General features: G+C 39.4%; 2 protein-coding genes and 1 long non-coding RNA gene across 5 annotated transcripts in view; 1 reads left to right on the top strand and 2 right to left on the bottom strand.

Moving 5' to 3' along the window:
• nf1a (neurofibromin 1a) overlaps positions 1 to 20,351 on the top strand; it is an 89,930-nt gene that overhangs the window by 57,442 nt on the left and 12,137 nt on the right. For all 3 annotated transcript variants that reach the window (XM_054794049.1, XM_054794051.1, XM_054794050.1), the window contains 12 exons: positions 10,262 to 10,694; positions 10,777 to 11,117; positions 12,326 to 12,528; positions 13,060 to 13,253; positions 13,393 to 13,533; positions 15,126 to 15,405; positions 15,495 to 15,709; positions 16,723 to 16,784; positions 16,870 to 17,011; positions 17,102 to 17,203; positions 17,354 to 17,494; positions 19,605 to 19,731. In XM_054794049.1, the coding sequence (XP_054650024.1) occupies positions 10,262 to 10,694; positions 10,777 to 11,117; positions 12,326 to 12,528; positions 13,060 to 13,253; positions 13,393 to 13,533; positions 15,126 to 15,405; positions 15,495 to 15,709; positions 16,723 to 16,784; positions 16,870 to 17,011; positions 17,102 to 17,203; positions 17,354 to 17,494; positions 19,605 to 19,731 (2,381 nt within the window). The remainder of the gene's footprint in view (positions 1 to 10,261; positions 10,695 to 10,776; positions 11,118 to 12,325; positions 12,529 to 13,059; positions 13,254 to 13,392; positions 13,534 to 15,125; positions 15,406 to 15,494; positions 15,710 to 16,722; positions 16,785 to 16,869; positions 17,012 to 17,101; positions 17,204 to 17,353; positions 17,495 to 19,604; positions 19,732 to 20,351) is intronic.
• LOC129191077 (protein EVI2B) lies at positions 267 to 5,537 on the bottom strand. Its single transcript, XM_054794075.1, has 2 exons — positions 4,632 to 5,537; positions 267 to 2,300 (listed from the first exon to the last, which is right to left on the bottom strand). The coding sequence occupies exon 2, from the start codon at positions 2,257 to 2,259 to the stop codon at positions 1,306 to 1,308; it is 954 nt and encodes a 317-aa protein (XP_054650050.1). The 5' UTR covers positions 2,260 to 2,300; positions 4,632 to 5,537; the 3' UTR covers positions 267 to 1,305.
• LOC129191079 (uncharacterized) lies at positions 5,990 to 14,701 on the bottom strand. Its single transcript, XR_008573136.1, has 3 exons — positions 14,582 to 14,701; positions 8,350 to 8,465; positions 5,990 to 8,201 (listed from the first exon to the last, which is right to left on the bottom strand). It is a non-coding gene; the product is annotated as an uncharacterized LOC129191079 (long non-coding RNA).

Genomic DNA, 20,351 nt, shown 5'->3' on the forward strand with positions numbered 1-20,351 from the left:
AATTCTACATTTGATCAAAGTTACTTAAGATTTGTCATATCAAAACACGTACAAGTTTGGACATGTCTGCACCCTTAATCGCCGATAACGTTAATCACCATTAACATTAATAATACAACAACCATAACTCTGCTTTGTAACACACCCCATACAAGGAGGAGACTCATGTTGACAATATAACGACTTGGTCGCTGTACTTTGCTAGTAGGGGTGCACATTAAAAGTAAAAAAAACATGTAAAACGTGGTACCCGCGGGCACCAGTGAGCCACCCCACGACCACCTGAGGCACCTGCAAGCCTGCTTATTATTCACACTAGAAAGAAATGCATTCTGAAATGCAAAATGTGAGTTGTGGATACCAGCATTTTGTTAATGTTCTGGTAAAACAAGCATTCGGTTTGTTGGGTTTGAAATAAGCTATGAAAATGTTGCAAAAATTAGTAGCTCTTGGCCATTTTCATCTTGCAAAAGTAGCTCTCACAAAAAAAAAAAACTTTGGCTACCCCGATACAGCCAATATGTGATCATTATCAGCAGCATTAAACCCTGATTGGAGCATCCCTGCTAAATGCACAAAGATTTGTCTTTGTCTCACTGTACATGTAAGACTTTTTTTATTATAAATATCAAAGGGAAGCTGGACAAGCCTGTTGTACTGTAGATAGACAAAGACAGAGAGATAAGACAAAAAACAGTCAGCTGGCATTGTTTAACAAGCTGGAACTATTCATGCTGACATTCCTATTGAAAAGCCAGCAGTTGAAGAATGTGTGACAGACTGACATTGCCTGTGAGAAAATACATGTAACAAACACAAACAATTCCACAACTTTACAGTGAAATATGACATATTAAAGGAAATATTGCATTATTATGATATCTGATTATGTATTATTGTTTTTATTATTGTATACAGTATTATAACTGTGCTGTATTTGGTCCTAAAAATTTTGACAATAATATACAGTAGTTTATCGTCAATTTGTGGGACAATAAAGGTTTCAAAAAGCACCTGCATTATTTTGTGACACGTTTAAATGCAAAAAGTTTGTACAGTCATATTTTTTCATTGTACTTTTCTTAAAATTAACATTAAAATCTTGTCTTGTCTCATTGTTGTGGACTCAATCTCACGTAGTCTCGTGTGTAGTCTCATGTAGGCTCATCTCATGAGTTGGGTTTCTCGTGACACCCCTACTGGATGACCCTTGGATTTTCTCTTCAGATATTTCAGTGGGGTTCAGATGTTTGCTTTGAGCAGTCCATTCCATACGCTTTGTTTTATTTTATGATTGAGCCTTTGTTATATTTGCTTAGGCTCATTATGTCCTCCAAAGGTAGATATTGGTGTAATTTCATTTGACTCCTCCCTTATTTCTGGTTGATAGGACATCTTTTTGGATAGTTTCTTAGGCAGGAAGGTGGTGAGAGAAATCTGGCTTGATGAACTCAGTGTTACTTGTCCATTGTCAGCTCCTCCGCTGACAAACGGTGTCGGACCTGCCCAGTCATTCATTGTTATCTGCTGTTTCTGAAGCTTGCGTTTCTTTACATAGATGACCAAAAAGCTAACTATCATCAATACCAAAGCCAAACCTATTAGTCCTGCTACTACTTCACTGTGAATCGGTCTGTTCGATTTTTCTTGAGAGGGGATTTTATCTGCCTTTGTGGTGAGGATGAATGTTGTTTCCTTGGTAAAACGTGTAGCATCACCACCCGTGAAGAGGAGTGTATTAGTCTGTTTGTTTTCAAGAGTTGTTGAAACTTTGGTTGCAGTAGCCTTGAGGTTTGAGTCTGTGGACAAATATCTGTAGCCGATGCTAGTCGTAGAGAATAGGACAGTCTGTCCTGTGTCCTGGCTTTGGGTAGATTTTCCCAGCACTGGAGCTATGCTTGCTGTTATGGCTTTTGTGGCTATTTCTGCTGGTGAATGACTTACTCGGAAAGTTATGAAGTTGGTGTTTGTTGCTGTTGGGTGTCCATTTGACTTGAATTTCCTAGAAGTCATGTAAATTAGAGGAGGCGTTGACAAGATTTTGTTGCTGTCTTTCTCTGTTTGATCCACCTTGGTTGGTTGTATAGTACTTTCAGCCGGTTGATTTAATCGATGGAAAGTGATCGCTGTGGCAGGATGGGTATTTTCTTTGTTTTCATCAGTTGTCACTTGCATTGTACTGACAACATGGCTAGATGTCACTGCACCACTTGTTTTCAGTAGCAATGTAAAAACTAAGCTTACAAAATGGAGGATCATTGTTTTCTTAAGTCTTGTTTCTTCTTGGTCAGTCTTTGTAACTGTAATTATAGAAAGTAATTTCAGATATAATACCATATCATAGCATGGATAACAAAAAAGAATGCACAGTAATCCCTCGTTTATCGGTGTTAATTGGTTCCACACCCAACCGTGATGAGTAAATTTCTGCAAAGTAGAATTCCTTCTTTTTAATGGAATATTTTTGAGTTAGAGCATAGAAAACCTATTTACAATTTTCCTAAATACGTTTTTTAACATAATTAGAACCCTCTAGGCATGAACTAACACCTATAGTCACTTTTACACTTGTATTACCCAATATAGTCGATTTAATCAGAGAAAATAAGACATTTAAGACATAAATAAGACTCTTGTGGGTTGCTATAAATGTGTGTCCCCTAGGGGAGCTGAGTGGTGGGTGGACAGGAAGTGACATTGGGGGTTCAGAGTTGAGTTTCAGCTTGGTGTGGGTTACTGCATTAGCAATAGCCAGTGTTTTTATTAGGGATTTTTGTTGTGAGATAATTCAGACCTGCAATAAAAGCCTATTGTTTTGGCAATCAAGTCTGGCGTTTGTGTGTCTCACTGAACATTCCAATAACATTACTGACAACTAGTGACCATCGTAGAATGCTACGTATCATTCAAAGCGTCTTTGAATGTGTCTTCTGAATGCCTTGTATATGTATTTTAGCTCATTTAGACATTTTTAATGCTTGAAGATTTTCGTTACGCGCCAGAGTTTTTTTTTTTTTTTTTTTTTTCAATTTTGACATTACTATTTCAAAGGTTGTATCTTAAATGATTAGAGATAATTAGAAAAATCAACAGTATGACCCAAAGTTTGTGATGGGAGTAAATGTACTCATCTAATGTGCATATTATGACGTCACCAGGCTCAGAATTTCTCAGATCCCTGTCTCCACGATACCGGTTCATCACAATGTCTGATCCACATGTGATACTCTTCCTCCTCTCTCAAGCAAACCCAGCCATCATCATCGCCATTTACAGCGGGATCTTGAACACCACTGCTGCCTCAATGGCTATTATTACTGCTATTATTACATGGATAGATATAAAGCATCTGCCTGTGAATGTATTTTCATTCATCCAGGTCATTGTATTCTCGGGTCATATCTATCTATTAGCAGTCTATTTTTGCAGAGGAGTGTCCTGCGGATTGTACCGCGTGCGCTGCTATTTCCGCCTTTTTTACATTCCCGCCATCACACTCACCATTAGTGGTGTTTTAACAAACTACCACATTCCCTCCTGCCACCCCTAACACGGTTTAGCATAGCATCGGCTGAAAGATGCTGCGTCATGGCGAGCGGACGTGCTGCCGCACGCGCAAGGGGCTTCAATGTCTATAAACTTAGAAACTTTGCATAGAAATGCCCACAAATGTTGCTCAGATTGAAGTTACAGATGTCCGCCATCTTCTGGTGTAAAGTATTAACTACATGAGGCACCATATTTGCAGAAATGGCCAAATTCAGCAATGTTGCTTGTTGCAATTTTACGACTTTGGAGCGTAAAGGGTTTATTTAGGCCAAAAATATGTAAAATGTGCTTCAATATGCAAATTTAATGGCTAATAGGCCGGATTCAACCACACAACAGCATTATTTATTTATATATTTTCGAAAAAATGTGAGAGTGAAGCCGCGAAATTCAAAGCGCAAAGTAGCGAGGGATGACGAAGCAAGTTTAATATAGAATGAGAATTGTGTGGTATAAAAAAAAATTAAAATAAAAAGCCACAAATTGCTAATGCAGATGTTTTAATTTTTGCCACATTTTCCATTCCTACCATTTACAATAGCTATCTTTTAAGTATAACCGTATAATAGCCTCTTCAGTGTAACAAATGTATTTTAAATCTGTTGTATTTCCAGTTCTGCTTTAACAATAACATGAAACAAGCTGACTTGAAGTCATGAGACTTTCATATCTTTATGTGTATGATGGCTTGTGCAGGCCAATGAATTAATGCGAGAAACATTTTTTTTGTCATGTCTTCATGTGCACCTCTTCTTGAATTTTGAGGGTTATTGCCAAGGTACGTTATGCGACTATGTTATGGTACCCGTCTTGTAGGTTTTATTTTACATGTGCACTGTGGGTTGATTGGTTGTAAATGTCAAGTGTTTATAGTTCATTCTCTTTAAACTGATCATCAAACATAATCAAGCTACTCTTGCCAACAATATATTTTCCTACTCATTAGCACAACAGAGGTTGACACTTGATACAAATGGCAAATTCAACAAGTGATTGAAAATCTGTAAATCATAACATTATTCTGAAGTCTTAATGGCAATCAGAACAATATCCTGTATGAAAGATGGATTTCAATTGCTTACCAATGATCCTGGGATCCTCTTCAACCAACTGAACTGCGTCTTTCACCAACGGAGTAAGTGTTAGCAAGCAGTATGTAATGTAAGATGTATGGTATCTTGCCTGTTTGGCAGCATGTCTCTTAACTTGAAGCAGGAACACCAGTCTTTTAAGTCATTTCTGTCCAAATTTGGAAAGACCTGACTTTCTTTTTTTACTTTCAGGAAGTCTCAGTTGCGAAACTGTTAACCCCAATACAATCTCTGAAATCTACAATTGCACTGAAACAAAAGCACAATTCTGCCACATGACATATTGTGAAGCACATAAATGAGTGGCCTAGCTCGTGTCTGGACCTGAGGGGCTATTCACACGGAAACGTTTTCAGGTCAAAACGGCAAAGTATTTTAGCGTTTCAGTCTCTCATACGCACGGAAACGGCGTTCTGGCTTTTTGAAAACTGCTTCCAGTGTGGGAAAATCTGAACACGCAGACTCGTTTCCGTATAGATGAGCAATCTGGCCCTTTTTTAAAATGGTCACGTCAGTGACTTGTCGCTGCGACGTGACCAGAAGTGAGCGTTGACGACAACATAATATCTGAATATTTTGAGAGTCCAGACTCACCACCATTGACATTCTTCTGGTATTTTATTGTCTTATACTCCCAAAGTGACTCCCAATAATTTTACTTTGTCGTAAATCAAGACGAGCCTTGGAAAGTGGAAGATGACGGATGCATGTGTTCTATCTTCTTCTATAGTTTGGTGTGTCACGTGGTTCCGTCTGCATGTCTATTTGTAGCGCCACCCGTAGGTGTTCTTTGTGTATTACATCGTTTTCACCCAGTGATCCGTTATTTACTAATCCAGTACAGTGTGGACACACATTTTTTTCAACCCGCCAAAAAAAAAAAAAATCCCTGGAATGTTCCCATACGGACAGGGCCTTAATCCCATTGAAAATCTGTGGAAGGGGCTGATAGGGTGAGGATCTGGAACTCTTTACAAATACTGTTTCAGAATCGCTCGCTCCTGAGGTATGGCTCAGACCTGGTCACCCACTACGTAATATTTGTCTGAACCTTGTGTTTGCCAAAAAGGTTTCTTCACCAAGTACTAAGACATGTTTTGCTTGAAAATTAAATCTTAAATGTAATCTATAAAATTTCCCTATAGTGCGTAACTCTCTGCACTCTACACTCCTCCACGCCCTCTCACTTTCTCCTCCCGGTCATGTGTGATTATTCCAATGATGATGGAAATGACCCTGCCTGCCTCTTATCAAATGCACCTCTGGTGGCCTTTTTTATGCCTTAAAAGTGCTCTGAAATGTCAATGAATTAGTGCAAATTTGCATCATCTTTTTTTGCCTCTCACGCAAAATAACGCAACAGATGTATCTATACGTTGTTGGGATTGGGCGTTTGGGATTCTAAAAACGTATAAATACATCTTTGGTATTGAATGAGTTAAAGAAGTCTTTGATTTTAAACACAATCGCAATCACACTCACAAATTACAAATACTTTTATTTAAAACATTAAAAATGTTGCAGTGTACAGCCCCTAATTAAGTTAATCTTGTGAACACAAGGAATATCTAATTATAGGCGGTTAGAAAATGACATTAAATGGTAGTGCAAAGTTCACCAGAAAACAGTTTAATATATGATACACAGTGGAACCGCGGTTAGTGTCATTAATCCATTCCATAAGTCAAGTGTTAACACAAAACACATTTATATAGTTATGGATGCGGGAAGTGGTGGTGACCCATGTGGGAACAATGCGCGCCGCACGTACTGTTGTCATTTACTAGATGTAAACAGTACTTGACAAGGTGTAAATAAATCGTGTGGGAGCGTTGTCATTACTTGCTACAGGGCACAATTTTTGGTCACGGATTACGTGCTAAGTGTGTAATTTATGCGTAAACGGTATGCAAACGGTGCGCAAACTAGTCGCGCTTTTCAGGAGTGCCATAAATAAATTGCACGCATTGCGACGGCAAATTGCAGGACAACGCGGAGGCAAAATACGTGAAAATGTAAACACAGCTATACTGAACGCTAACAGGAAAATATACGCAAACCAAGTCAAAGTTATGGCATAAAATGTTAACCGTAAAGCATGGTAGCTGGGGCGCACGCTAACCGGGGTTCCACTGCATGGGTTATTAGCACACATTAGCGTTTCAAATTTGGTCTTGAGTCACATGGGGAAAAAGAGGAAAAGGAAAACAAGACTCGCTATTCTTTCTGTTAATTAACCACATTTTCACCAAATGTTTTTCACTACAAAGTATTAAGTGACTATAGGTCCCTGATCTTAGAATAGTCGTGTTCTGGCTGAGAAGAGGTCATTACTGTTTAAGGTTTGTTTGGCGTGCTGTTGGACTGTGAATTTGTGGACATGTCCCCTGCAATTATAAAAAGTCTCATTGTCTTCTCATATGTAAAAGTCTGTGTCGATTCTCAGTCATCCACATTGTGGTACTTCACAAAGGTTGACTCAAGGTACCTGGACTCTTCTTGTTTGCTGAAGACGTTTCACCTTTAATCCAAAAGGCTTCTTCAGTTCTGAATATCTTAAATGTGGGGTTCCCTGTTTATATCTCTGGAGGGTATGTCCCCTCGGAATGCTCACAATAGGGTTGTTGTTGTTGTTGTTTCCGGGCGTGGCTGGTGAAAGACTGTCCTGCATAAAAATAGGTTGTTAGTGGCCACTCTTCCCCTGGAATACTGTAGGTGATGTGTAGAATTTTGAACTTGAGCTTTTAATTTGATGTTGTGCCTGCCTTAGTTTTATGCATTGGTAAATTACAATAGGACATGTCGGCTCAAAAAGGTTGGTGACGACTGGTTTAGGCCATGATAGGTGTTTTCTTCTTGTTATCTTCAGGGGAACAGAACAACACCTTGTTACATTGCTCCTTAACGGAATTGCTGCTGTCATCTTCAGTGGTGTTTCACCAGACTATGTCGACTGTGTCACACAACAAGCGGCATGTCCTCAAGATCTTTCGGATTTTCTAAACAAGAGTCTTTTGAGCTTGAGCTCAGCATCTGACCTTCCCTATCTTCAAGGTTCAAAGCAGCAGCAGAAGCCCCGCGATCAGTTTCCACCCGAGGCCCCTCATCTTGCTTGTCTTTTTCGGCTTGGTTTTCATCCTCTGTCATGTTGTCCGCGCTCACCTCGTCTAGCATGACACTGGTTTCACAAGGCCCTACCAGTCCTCCAATCTCTGGCGGGCTAGTGTCCCAGTAGTCTGTACTACTTACCAAGTACATGTTTGAGTGGGAGTTTCGTGGAGCATAAACCTGGCGCCGAATGTGGCAGATTTGGCATGCCAGTACTACAGTAGATACCAGTAGGCACACAATCAGACCCCCTGCTGTACCTATAGCAATCAGACCCATCTCCGCATCAACCAAGCAGTCCGCTCGTGTGCCATTGTTGCGCTTATCAAAAAAGTTTGTAGGACCATAGTTAGTTTGGTTGGGCTCCATTGCAGGAAGTGAAAGGTTTGCATTGGTGTCACAGAGTAACGGCATGAGAAGCAGACAAAGAGTTCTCGTTCCTTCCATTCTTTTCTGTAATTAGACAAACATTCAGAGAAAGAAAAATGTTTTATGCTGCAAGGCTTCAAGTTAGCAAGCATGGCTATTGACAAGTGTCAATTTAACTCTACACTTCAGGATATTGCCTAAACCGTTGCACAACATTGTGTAAAATACTTACTTCCTTTGTGAGCTCTTGGTGGAGTTGCACAATTGCTGCTGGTGTTTTCTTGAAATGGTATGAACAGCCTTTCAATTGTGAGGTTATTTTGGACCCTTCACTTTTGCAACACAGATCTGCCAACAAAAAGAGAGAGTAGTATTCATTATGTAGCTGATCTTTAAATACGTCAAAGAAATTTGTCAAATACCCATCCAGTGTTTCCCCTCCCATTATCCCCCAACTGTTAACCTAGGGCAGGGGTGTCCAAAGACTTCAGTCTTTGGTTTCCCCCATTTTTTAATTTTCCAAATATTTAAACTTTCTTCTTAATCTTTGTAGATTTTCTTTTTGTAATGTTGTGACTTTATTCCCATAATTTTTTTAAAATAAAAAAACTTTTTTCTTTATTACTTCTTTACTTCATTCTCATAAAATTACAGCTGGTTTTTTTTTCCTTTTTTTTTTTTTAATTCCCCAACTATTTCAACTTTCTTCTTGGAAATTTTCCTTATTTGGTTTTCTTGAATTATATTTTTAGACTGTGCTGCGGGCACACAAATGGCCTCCCGGCTGCACTTTGGAACGAAAACACTATCCCTTGTCAGACAGCATTTGCATTTGCAACCACTTTGCAATATTGTTTTTGCTTTCCTTGAGTAACTTCTTGTGCAAATAGAAAAACACTTTCATGAATGTCAGTGTTGGGTTATATTGGCATTCATTGCTCTATCTGACTGCATTAAAGATTTTTTTTTTGATAAACGGTGAAATCGCCTACAATTACAATAATAACAATGACTTTCAGTCTGTGCCAAGACTGAACATTAGGCACCAATGCAACTATTCAACGTGTGCAATACTCAACTTTCTTCAAACAACACTTGTGTAGTAACTTGTGCAAAAAACAACACATGCATATTAAGGTTTTCCAACCACTCTGGTAGCATTTGCAATAACTCTGTGCTGTAGCTTTAAAGCGCTGTCCATGCTGCAGTTTGAGCGGTTTCTTTTCTGAGTTGGACCACATATACTGTGAATCCAAGAAAGAGTATTCGTCGCCCCATTTTGCTGACTTGGGCTTCGTTGGGTGTTCATTATTACCATTGTCCCACTTAGAAAAGTCAGTTGATTTTCATTTCACACTGACATGCAGTTGTATTTACTTCACATGTATGTGTGTATTGTGCAACCTCTTTTAAAAGTGAAATGCATGATTTGTTGATTGGCACCCGTACCATGCAACAATGTGCAAGTGCAATTCCATCTCCCTCACTTGGTGCCTCTTGGCGTGCACTCATACTGAGCTTTTATGTTTTGGCCCGTCTGCTTGTGTCATCACTTGTGCATGGCTAATTCACTGCACTTCGTGGAATATTACATTGATATTATATTATATAGTCCTGAGTTTGAGTATGAGGTGGTGGCTGTCATTTATAACTTGCGCTATGTGATGATCGCATGAATGAAACGACACGTTGTTATGCACGCTAGTTTTTTTAAATTTTGAGTCTTTCTGTTCATACAGGCGGTCCTTGGGTTATGAGGGACTCCCATAATTTAATAGTGTACAAAAATAAAAAGAGAACTTGTTACTTGCACGTGGCGTAATAATAAAGTAAAAGCCAATTACATTTCAGTTATGCTCCTACTTGAGCTACAGTTGCACACAAGCATGTACATGACCAATCGTGTCAGGTGCAGGTCCGCTTTCTCCAAGTGTGCCAGAGAAGAACTGTTCCGAACTTCACGGATCAGAGCACTCACACTAGCCAAACATGCTTGACTGTAGGTGTTAAGTAGGCCCAAGCACGGTATGAATAGCCAAGAGCGAGTGCCCCTTTATATGCTCAAAATCAAAACCCCTATGAAGTTCAGTAATCACTGGTAGTTTTTTGTAAATATTTTTCTCATGTTTTTGTGTTTTCTTTAGATTCAAAACTGGCCAGATAAACGGAGACCTGCTTATCTACCATGTACTCCTCACCCTGAAACCGTACTACGCCAAGCCCTATGAGATTGTGGTGGACTTGACTCACGTGGGCCCCAGCAACCGCTTCAAGACTGACTTTTTGTCTAAGTGGTTTGTGGTCTTTCCCGGTTTTGCCTATGAGAACGTGGCGGCTGTCTATGTCTACAACTGCAATACTTGGGTGAGAGAGTACACTAAATACCACGAGCGGCTACTCACTGGCCTGAAGGGAAGCAAGCGGCTCCAGTTCATCGACTCTCCGGCTAAGCTTGCTGAGCACATAGAACCTGACCAACAGAAGCTACCCGCTGCAACACTGACTCTAGAGGAAGATCTCAAAGTGTTCCATAATGCCCTGAAACTGGCTCACAAAGACACCAAGGTCTCAATAAAGGTGAGGTTTTTAATCACTGAAGGCACTGGGAGCAGCATGACCAACATTACTAATAAACATTTTTTTATTTTTTGCTTATTAGGTCGGCTCAACAGCAGTGCAGGTGACCTCAGCTGAACGAACGCGGGTTCTTGGGCAACCCGTCTTCCTTAATGATGTCTACTATGCCTCAGAGATTGAAGAGATTTGTCTGGTAGATGAGAGCCAGTTCACCCTCACCATGGCCAACCAGGGTACACCGCTTACTTTCATGCATCAGGAATGTGATGCCATCGTTCAGTCCATCATCCATATTCGAACACGATGGGAGCTATCACAACCAGACTCCATTCCCCAGCACACTAAGATCCGGCCCAAAGATGTTCCCGGCACGCTGCTCAATATTGCTCTGCTCAACCTGGGCAGTTCTGACCCCAGTCTCAGGTCAGTCCTCCACATCTGTTGCAATTCTCTTCAACATTACTTTTTGTGTGTTTTTTTTATTTGTCAAAAGCAAGACGGAGCCCTGTTAGTGCTTTTAGCTGGGGGGAGGGTGGGGTATCATAGAAGAGCGGTACGTGCCTTCATGTTAGCCTCCAATAAGTATCCAATAAGACCAGAAAAACTAGATTTGCAGAATTTCGAAGGGTCTGAATAATAGCTAAATATAGTCGCTAAGTTGGCAACACCGATCCCTCCTGCCACATCTTCTTTCCTGGCAGACCTTGTGTGTTTGAGGTGTCTTAAAGGGATAGTTAGGATTTTTTGACATGAAGTTGTATGACATCTCCATCGGCAGTGTAGTACATCAACAGAGTTCCGGAATTGGAACGACAAATTACATTCACAGACAGTTCCGTTGTTTCAGAGCAAGGGCAAACAATCTTGCGCCAAATGTATTTGCCGCCACAAATAAATGAATGCACGGGAAACACTGGGCTGCCTAATCACTGATGTAACTGAAAAACATTTTTCAATTAACATGTAGTTTCAAAGCAGAAATAGAAAATATGGGTCGAGGCCGTAATAGCGGGATCCTTAATATATGGTTTCATCACTACAGTATATTGTGCACAACTGCCTCCAAATGCTTCTTACAGAAACCCATAATCTTCTTATGTAGGGATTTTGTGCCAAAGTTGCAAAATATTGCTGAATTTGCTGCCTGGTGTAGTTAATAATTTACACCAGCAGATGGCAGACATCTGTAACTTCCAATATGAGCAACATTTGTGAGCGTTTCTATGCAAAGTTTAGGAGTTTGTAGACTTTGTCAAAACACGCAAATGGTGAGGAGGGTAGGGGGAATGTTAAAAAAAAAAAATGTTTTTTAAAAAAGCAGAAATAGCGGCAGGCAGACACAGCAGCCTCGACTCCTAGGCCACACTTTCACACTTTGCCCTGCCCAATCGCAGGTATTTCTCAGATGTTTGCTTACACGAATTGTACAGTGTTGTTTACTAACACGTCAAGAAGCTAATTGCTGATGCTGCATCGATTAGCTTCACAACAGATATGTGTTAGGATAGCTAGAGATAGATAGATCCAACCATTATTCAGTTCAACCTCATACCATTAAGAACAGTACTCCAATTGCCAATTATTGACCGCACTAACATTTTAACAGCAATCTCTTTTCCATCCTTGCTTAGGTCTGCAGCTTATAATCTATTGTGTGCCTTGACTTGCACGTTCAACCTAAAGATAGAAGGTCAGTTGCTGGAGACATCAGGCCTCTGCATTCCAGCCAACAACACTCTTTTCATCGTGTCCATCAGTAAGACACTAGCTGCCAATGAACCTCATCTGACCCTGGAGTTTCTGGAGGAGTGCATCTCTGGCTTCAGCAAATCCAGTAAGTACACTTAACACCATCAGCACCACTGACACACCATCTTGATATGATGTAAGTAATCTTAAATCTTGTAATCATAAATACTACGCAGTACTCATTTACTTGCTTTTGCGTTAGAAAATGAATTTAGCAGTTAACTTTTTGTCTGTGTGTGAACATCATAATGCTATTCTACTTTGTTAGCGGGTTGAAGGAGGCATTTGTCTTGAGCAGATGATGCGCTGGGTGACGAATGTATGAATGAATTTATGTCATGTATTTGTAATCACATTTTTTGCTACAGCAGAACAGCATACATTTGCAATTCAGCACTCATGGCCCAGCACATTTATGGATTTTTGTCAAAAATATATTTTTTTTCTCTGAAAATAGGCCGCATTTGCATTTTGTTTTCTTACCTTACCCACAATGAACCAAACTGTGATCTTAAAACCGAGCTATAGTACGTACCGGACCGTGATTATGGTGCACCGTTTCACACGCAGTAGCCACTATTGGAGGCTTTTTACATAATTATTTTTTGTTCTGCAGGTATTGAGCTGAAGCATCTTTGCTTGGAGTACATGACACCCTGGCTGCTAAACCTTGTTCGCTTTTGTAAGCACAATGATGATGCCAAGCGCCAGCGTGTCACTGCCATTTTGGACAAGCTCATCACCATGACCATCAACGAAAAGCAGATGTATCCCTCCATTCAAGCTAAGATCTGGGGCAGCTTGGGCCAGGTGAGTTCACCACACCAATAACCTCTGGAACTTTTTAACTGATTGCCCATATGGTTCCAGTTCTAATTTGTAGATTTTTACTTCATTTTAGATAATGATCTAGATTATTTAGTTATCTTTGTAAATGCTTTCTCCTTAGATAACAGATCTGTTGGACGTGGTGTTAGACAGTTTCATCAAGACCAGTGCTACAGGAGGCCTAGGCTCCATCAAGGCTGAGGTGATGGCTGATACTGCAGTGGCTTTGGCATCAGGAAATGTCAAACTGGTCTCCAGTAAGGTGAGGCTAGACCCAGTCTGGCATGAAATGATATAGCAGTTCCTTTTGTTTGGCTTACTTTTTAGTCCATGAAAAGTATCAAATTAGTTCTTGCAATTTGGCTCCTGACCATGCTGTGTGTTGTCAAAGAGTATTATCCTCATGTTGATGTTATCATATGGTATTATCCTCGCCTTGTTGATATCGTACAGTAGTACCCTAACAAAGTTGTCATACAGTATTACCTCATGTTGATATTATCATACAGCAATATCCTCATGTTGCTGTTATCGTATGGTATTATTTTCATGGTGATATCATCATACAGTATTATCCTTTATATTGATGTTATCACACAGTATTACCGTCATGTTGATATTATCATACAGTGTTATCTTCATGTTGATATCATCATACAGTATTATCCTCATGACGTTAACATACAGTATTACCATCATGTTGATATTACCATGTGGTATTATCCTAATGGTGATATGATCATATGGTATTATTTTCATGTTGATATCATCATACAGTATTACCTTTCATGTTGATAATGTACATTACCCTCATGACGTTATCATACAGTAATATGTCATGTTGATATCGTACAGTATTATCTTGTTATTTTCATACGGTATTATCCTCATGTTGATATTATCATATGGTATTATTATGTTGATATCATCATAAGGCATTATTGTCTTGTTGCTATCATCATACAGTTTAATAATCCCTCGTTTAGCGCAGTTAATTGTCTATATATCCTCATGTTGATATTATACCGCGTTATCCTCATATTGAAGTTATCAAACAGTGTTATCCTCATGTTCACATGATCATGCAGTATTATCCTCATGCTAATATTATCACACAGTATTATAGTCATGTTGACATTATACAGTATTATGTTTATGTTGATGTTATTATACAGTACTATGTTCACGTTGATATTATCATATAGCACCATATTATCCTCAAATAGATATCGTATTACACTCCTGTTGACGTTATCATACAGTATTATCCTCATGCATTGCATTTAATTAGTCTGGAAATAAATACTTACTTCTTTGAAGAAATAAGTCCAAATGAAATGTGTCACGTCTTGAGAGAAAAACTCATCTGTGCGCGCTCTATCAGTGAGGCTTGCTACTGGGATAAACAAAACAACATACACACACACACACAGACACAATAGTAAGCCCAGGCCCTGGCTCCTTTTATTGCAGACGCCAGCTTTGCAGTGAAAGAGAGCCATTGTGTAGACCGTTTCATCAGAGCAATCAGTGTTGACTCAAGTAATCATCATCTTAGTATGTGTATGTGTCTTTAATTGTCAGATTCTGCTGCCTTAACAAAAATGTTTTACGTTTCAAATACTCTGACTGTTTCAGTGTCCTAATTTACGTGTAATTCATTATTATTGTTTCTATTAATTGAACCATTGGTTGCTCACTAACTATGACATTGTGACTACTTGTGTATGTATGAATGTATGTTATGATTGGCCCTTAAGGCACTGAGTTTTTTGCATATGTTCTGGTTGAGAGGACAAATCACTTTTACAAGGGTGTTTCAATGACAGTCCTCTTCCTTGTTCTCTGTGACAGGTCATCAGTCGAATGTGTAAGATTATAGACAAGACCTGCTTGTCGCCAACACCGACATTGGAGCAACACCTGATGTGGGATGACATTGCCATTTTGGCACGCTACATGCTCATGCTTTCGTTCAACAACTCGTTGGATGTTGCCGCCCATCTGCCATACCTGTTTCACGTCGTTACGCTGCTGGTGGCAACTGGGCCACTATCCCTCAGGGCCTCTACTCATGGCTTAGTCATCAACATCATTCATTCCCTCTGCACTTGCTCGCAACTCAACTTCAGTGGTGAGGATTTAAATCTGGGCCACAGTCATAGATGTTTATTTGAATCAATGTACTTGCCGTGAACTACATATTTCTTTTACCCATTTCAGAGGAGACAAAACAGGTTCTGCGGTTGAGCCTGACAGAATTCTCCTTGCCCAAGTTCTACCTGCTTTTTGGCATCAGCAAAGTAAAATCGGCAGCTGTCATTGCCTTCCGCTCCAGCTACAGAGACCGTTCCTTCTCCCCGGGATCATACGAGAGGGAGACGTTTGCCCTTTCCTCCTTGGAAACCGTCACTGAGGCCTTATTAGAAATCATGGAGGTCAGTCATCAAGTTGTACTTTCACCCCTTAATTTAGTTACAACCAGTATTGTGAGTAAAGGTGTTAAAAGTAATTAAAGCCTTAATTGTTGTCCAGGAATTGATCATTTCATTAAGTATTATTTCAACCATTAATATGCACTGGTGTCTCCCCAGTCACGATTGTTCACTACTACTACTACTACTACTACTACTACTACTACTACACAGGAAACTAAATAGCTAGTCAGTAAGTTGTGGTTGCTTCCTCTCGAGAAAACATTGCCCCTAGAGTTTGGGTAGAGAATTGCAAGTCACAAGCTCAGCCCTCAGCCTATTGTCATGAAATATCTCAATGGCACGACTAAGCTAAATACGAATACATATTTCAAGGTTTTTAAGGCATTCCAAAGACACATTCAGACGTTGATGATATATACTGTAGTATTCTACACCGGTCACTAGGTGTCAGTAATGTTACTGTAATGTTTGGTGAGACACACAAGCACATCCCTAATAAATCCTTAATAAAAACACGGGCTACTGTTGCGGCTGTTACCCACGCAAAGATGAAACTCATCTCTGAACCTGTCCTGTCCACTCCTTACTCAACTCCCATAGGGAACAAATTTACAGTAACACACACGGGCCTGAGTCCTATTAATTTCTTAAATGGCTTATTTACTCTGATTATGTCTACTATATTGGCTAATACGAGTGCTGACTATTGGGGTGTTACTTCATATCCAGAGGGCTCTAATAATGGTTAAAAAAATATATTTAAAAGGTCGTAAACAGGTTTTCAATGCCCTAACTACAAAAATATTCTATTTATAAGTAAGGAATCCTACTTTGTGGAATTTCACTTATCACGGTCGGGTCTGGAACCAATTAAGCATAATAATAAACGAGGGACTGTAATTGTATTCCTAATTCAGTTCCATTTTGGGGGAAATTATCTGTAAATAATTACTTTTTACAGTAGTTTGCCCAACACTGCTGATGCAAACTGTTTTTATGTATTTGTTTTACAGGCTTGTATGAGGGACATCCCAGCCTGTAAATGGTTAGACCAGTGGACAGAGCTTGCACAGAAGTATGTATTTTTTTTCCAAATTTTCTGTCTTATTTTAATGCGTCCGTGAGAATTAGAAAAATGTAAAATGATGAATTGTGTCCAGGTTTGCATTCCAGTACAACCCATCTCTCCAGCCCAGAGCCCTGGTGGTGTTTGGCTGCATCAGTAAAAGGGTGAGCCATGGCCAGATCAAGCAGATTATTCGCATCCTCAGTAAAGCCAGTCCTCTTCTCAGCATAGACCGGGTAAGAAAGAAGGCCTATTTATCAGGCCAGGCCATGAATTTAAAGACCTTTTATGACTAAAACATCATAATTTTTTTCAACTTTCCTTAGGGTCTTGAGAGCTGTCTTAAGGGGCCCGACAACTACAATAGCCAAGTATTAATTGAAGCCACTGTCATTGCGCTTACCAAACTGCAGCCTCTACTCAGTAAGGTATACAAAAAGTCAACCAAACTACATTATTGTGTTCCAATATGTGGGTCCGGGTTGCTCGGGCAGAAATACGGTGTACACAAAAAAATCTAAACTTTACCAATTATGTTTCATGATTTCAACAACTTAAACTTGCTCTTGCTTCTGCAGGAGTCTCCTATGCACAGGGCGCTGTTCTGGGTTGCAGTTGCTGTACTACAGCTGGATGAAGTGAACCTGTATTCTGCTGGAACTGCTTTGCTGGAGCAGAACCTCCACACCCTGGACACGATGCATGTCTTCAATGATAAGGCAAGTCACATCTTCCAGCACAAACCCTGCACTGCTATAAACAGATGTCTGCTCATATAAAAGCAGTAAATACAAATGGCCTATCAATGCTCATGTAAAACTTTATCAAAATGTGACAATTTTTGACCGGGAATTACTATAAAATGTATTAAACAATTAATTATGTTCAATATTTCAAGTTAATTAGGATTGAGGTTTATGTGTTTAAGTGTGCAGGACTAGGGGGTACATGGCTTCAGGTCAAATATCTGAAGGGGTATGTGACTGTAAAAGGTTTGGGAACCACTGTTGTAGGCTATAAAGCATGATCCAAATACAGTATTATTTGATACAATTTTAAGTTTCATCACATTTTGGGCCTGAAATCCACGCTGAATCCACACTTCTTCCTGCGGCAGGAAGTACACTAGTAATAGCACAGGAGGCAGCAGTGGCGTTCAAGATCCTGCTGTAAATGATGATGATGCGATTGGCTGGGTTTGCTTGAGAGATGAGGAAGAGTATCACAGATCAGACATTTTGATGAGCCTGTTAATGAGCTGGTCTTGTGAAGACAGAGATCTGGCTAATTCTGAGCCTGGTGACATCATAATATGCACATGAGATGAGCAAATTTACTCCCATGACAAACTTTGGGTCATACTGATGATTTTTGTCATTTATAGTATGCCTTTATCTCTAACCATTTTCAAGCTACAACCTTCTGAAATAATAATGTCAAAACTGAATATTTAGTTGAAAAACTCTGGCGCCTAAAGGGTTAATTATTAAATCATGCTGTTTTGAGGTTGAATATGGCCTATTATTCATTTTTAAAAATATGCTTTTTTTCCAAGCATAAGAAGCATAGGAATGTCTAAATGAACTTAAATCCAAATATAAGGCATTCAAAAGACGCAAGCAAAGACTTTAATGAAATCTAGCATTCGACACTCTAAAGCTGTCTTCTTCCTACCCCTTTTGGACATGTGAAATTGTGAAGTGTAATATGTGGTGTATGCCAAAGTAAAACCATATGTAAACAATATGTAATGTAAAGTGTATATCAAATAAATTAAACCATTACCATTGGCATTACACTGGTCATTGGGTGTCAGTTATGTTATTGTAATGTTCGATGAGACACACAATCATCAGGCTTGATCGCTGGAACAACAGCCTTTTATTACAGGTTTGAATTAATTTTTAATTAATTATTACGATGCTCTTACTATGAAAATATTACATTTATAAATAAGGAATCCTGCTTTGCGGAAATTCACTTACCACATTGGGTCTGGAACCAATTAACCGGTTAAATGAGGGATCGGTATATTTAGAGATATAGTAGGGATGTCCTATATTGGCTTTTTTGCCGATTTATCTATCTATCTCTTTCTCGTGTACTTCCGTTTCCGGGTCATGAGGTTGTAGCCACTTTGCTGTCGCTTGTGGTTGAGTTGAGTGGAGAGTAAACTGTCGCAATGTGAATCGCATCTCCACATTTGGTGACCCTCAACGTGGGTAAAAATGTCGAATGACAACGACATCGTGCCCGTGCCACTACAAGCTAACAAGTCAACTAATGTCGGTGCTATTTGCGGCACACCCATGCCCGTGGTTTCAAATTATCAAGCCCAGTTTCGACTGCGAGAAATAACACAGGACGTGACGAAGTGTTTCCACATGTTGACGCAGCTGGATGCCTTGGTGACAGTAAGTACGTGAGCCCATAAGCCGATTTATACAGCAGCTTTTTATTATCGGTTTTCATTATAGGGGAAAAAAATAGATACCGATATCAACCGATAAGACATTTTTATGCCAATATCGTGCCGATAATAATGGTAGGCCGATATTATCAAACATCCCTATTTGAGTTATTACTGACTTACGATTCTGCAGAAAAAAATTCCTAATTTCTCAGAGGAAAAAACACAAATGGATGGGTTTCCCCACAAATACAAAAAAAAATTTTGAACCAATTCGCAAATTTGCAGGAAGTGAATGCTGAATCGCAAATATGTTGGAATCTGCTGTACATATTACAAGTCCTTCTTTGTTTCTCCTTTGTTTTTTTTTTGTTGTTTTTTAAAATTATTTATTTATAACACTTATTTGGTTCCTGTAGAGTCCAGAAGAGGTGTTCATGGAGATCAGGCGTCCTTTGGAATGGCACTGTAAGCAGATGGACCACTTTGTTGGACTGAACTTCAGTGCTAACTTCAACTTTGCACTTGTGGGCCACCTTCTTAAAGGTATTTACCTGGGGAAAAGGTTTGTGTAACCTGCATTTTCACCACACCTCCAAAATTCATTGAAGTCAGGCTGATGACATAGTGGGCAGGATTACAGTATGTATTTACAATGTATAATTTTATACCTTATAAAGAAACGAAAGGATATGTTCATATTATTGTGCAAGTAAGCACAATTTTTGGCTACCTAGATAAATGGCCCCTGTAACAACATAACATACTAAATAATTAATATTAAATGAATGAATGAATATTTTATGTGATGTACCTTTTCCACTGGTTTACTGCCTCCTGTATTTTGGCACATAAACCACCTGATGAAGTCCTAGTTTCTTACCAAAAAAGTGCCTGCTTAAGTTGATGTCTACATACAGGCGCTAGTTGTCGTATTGTTAACGTCATCTTGATCGCTAAGAAGCATGAAACGACAACAGCAACATAACTACTGTCTCTTTGCACAGCATTAAAACATGCACACAGAGACTTCAAGGAGGCTTCAAAATAAATGCTTAGCAGTATTAACCTGAATTCTACCACAGCAAGTAACAAAATTCACAGATTTTGTAAATTAGATTGTAAAATAGATTGTTGGCAACCAGAAGAAAGATTTGCGCATGTAC

This window comes from Dunckerocampus dactyliophorus, chromosome 12 (genome assembly GCF_027744805.1).
Source record: "Dunckerocampus dactyliophorus isolate RoL2022-P2 chromosome 12, RoL_Ddac_1.1, whole genome shotgun sequence".
Classification (NCBI taxonomy): Eukaryota; Metazoa; Chordata; class Actinopteri; order Syngnathiformes; family Syngnathidae; genus Dunckerocampus; species Dunckerocampus dactyliophorus.

Excerpts from the sequence above, each read along its gene's own strand:
- LOC129191077 (XM_054794075.1), bottom strand. The coding sequence starts at position 2,259 with ATGATCCTCCATTTTGTAAGCTTAGTTTTTACATTGCTACTGAAAACA.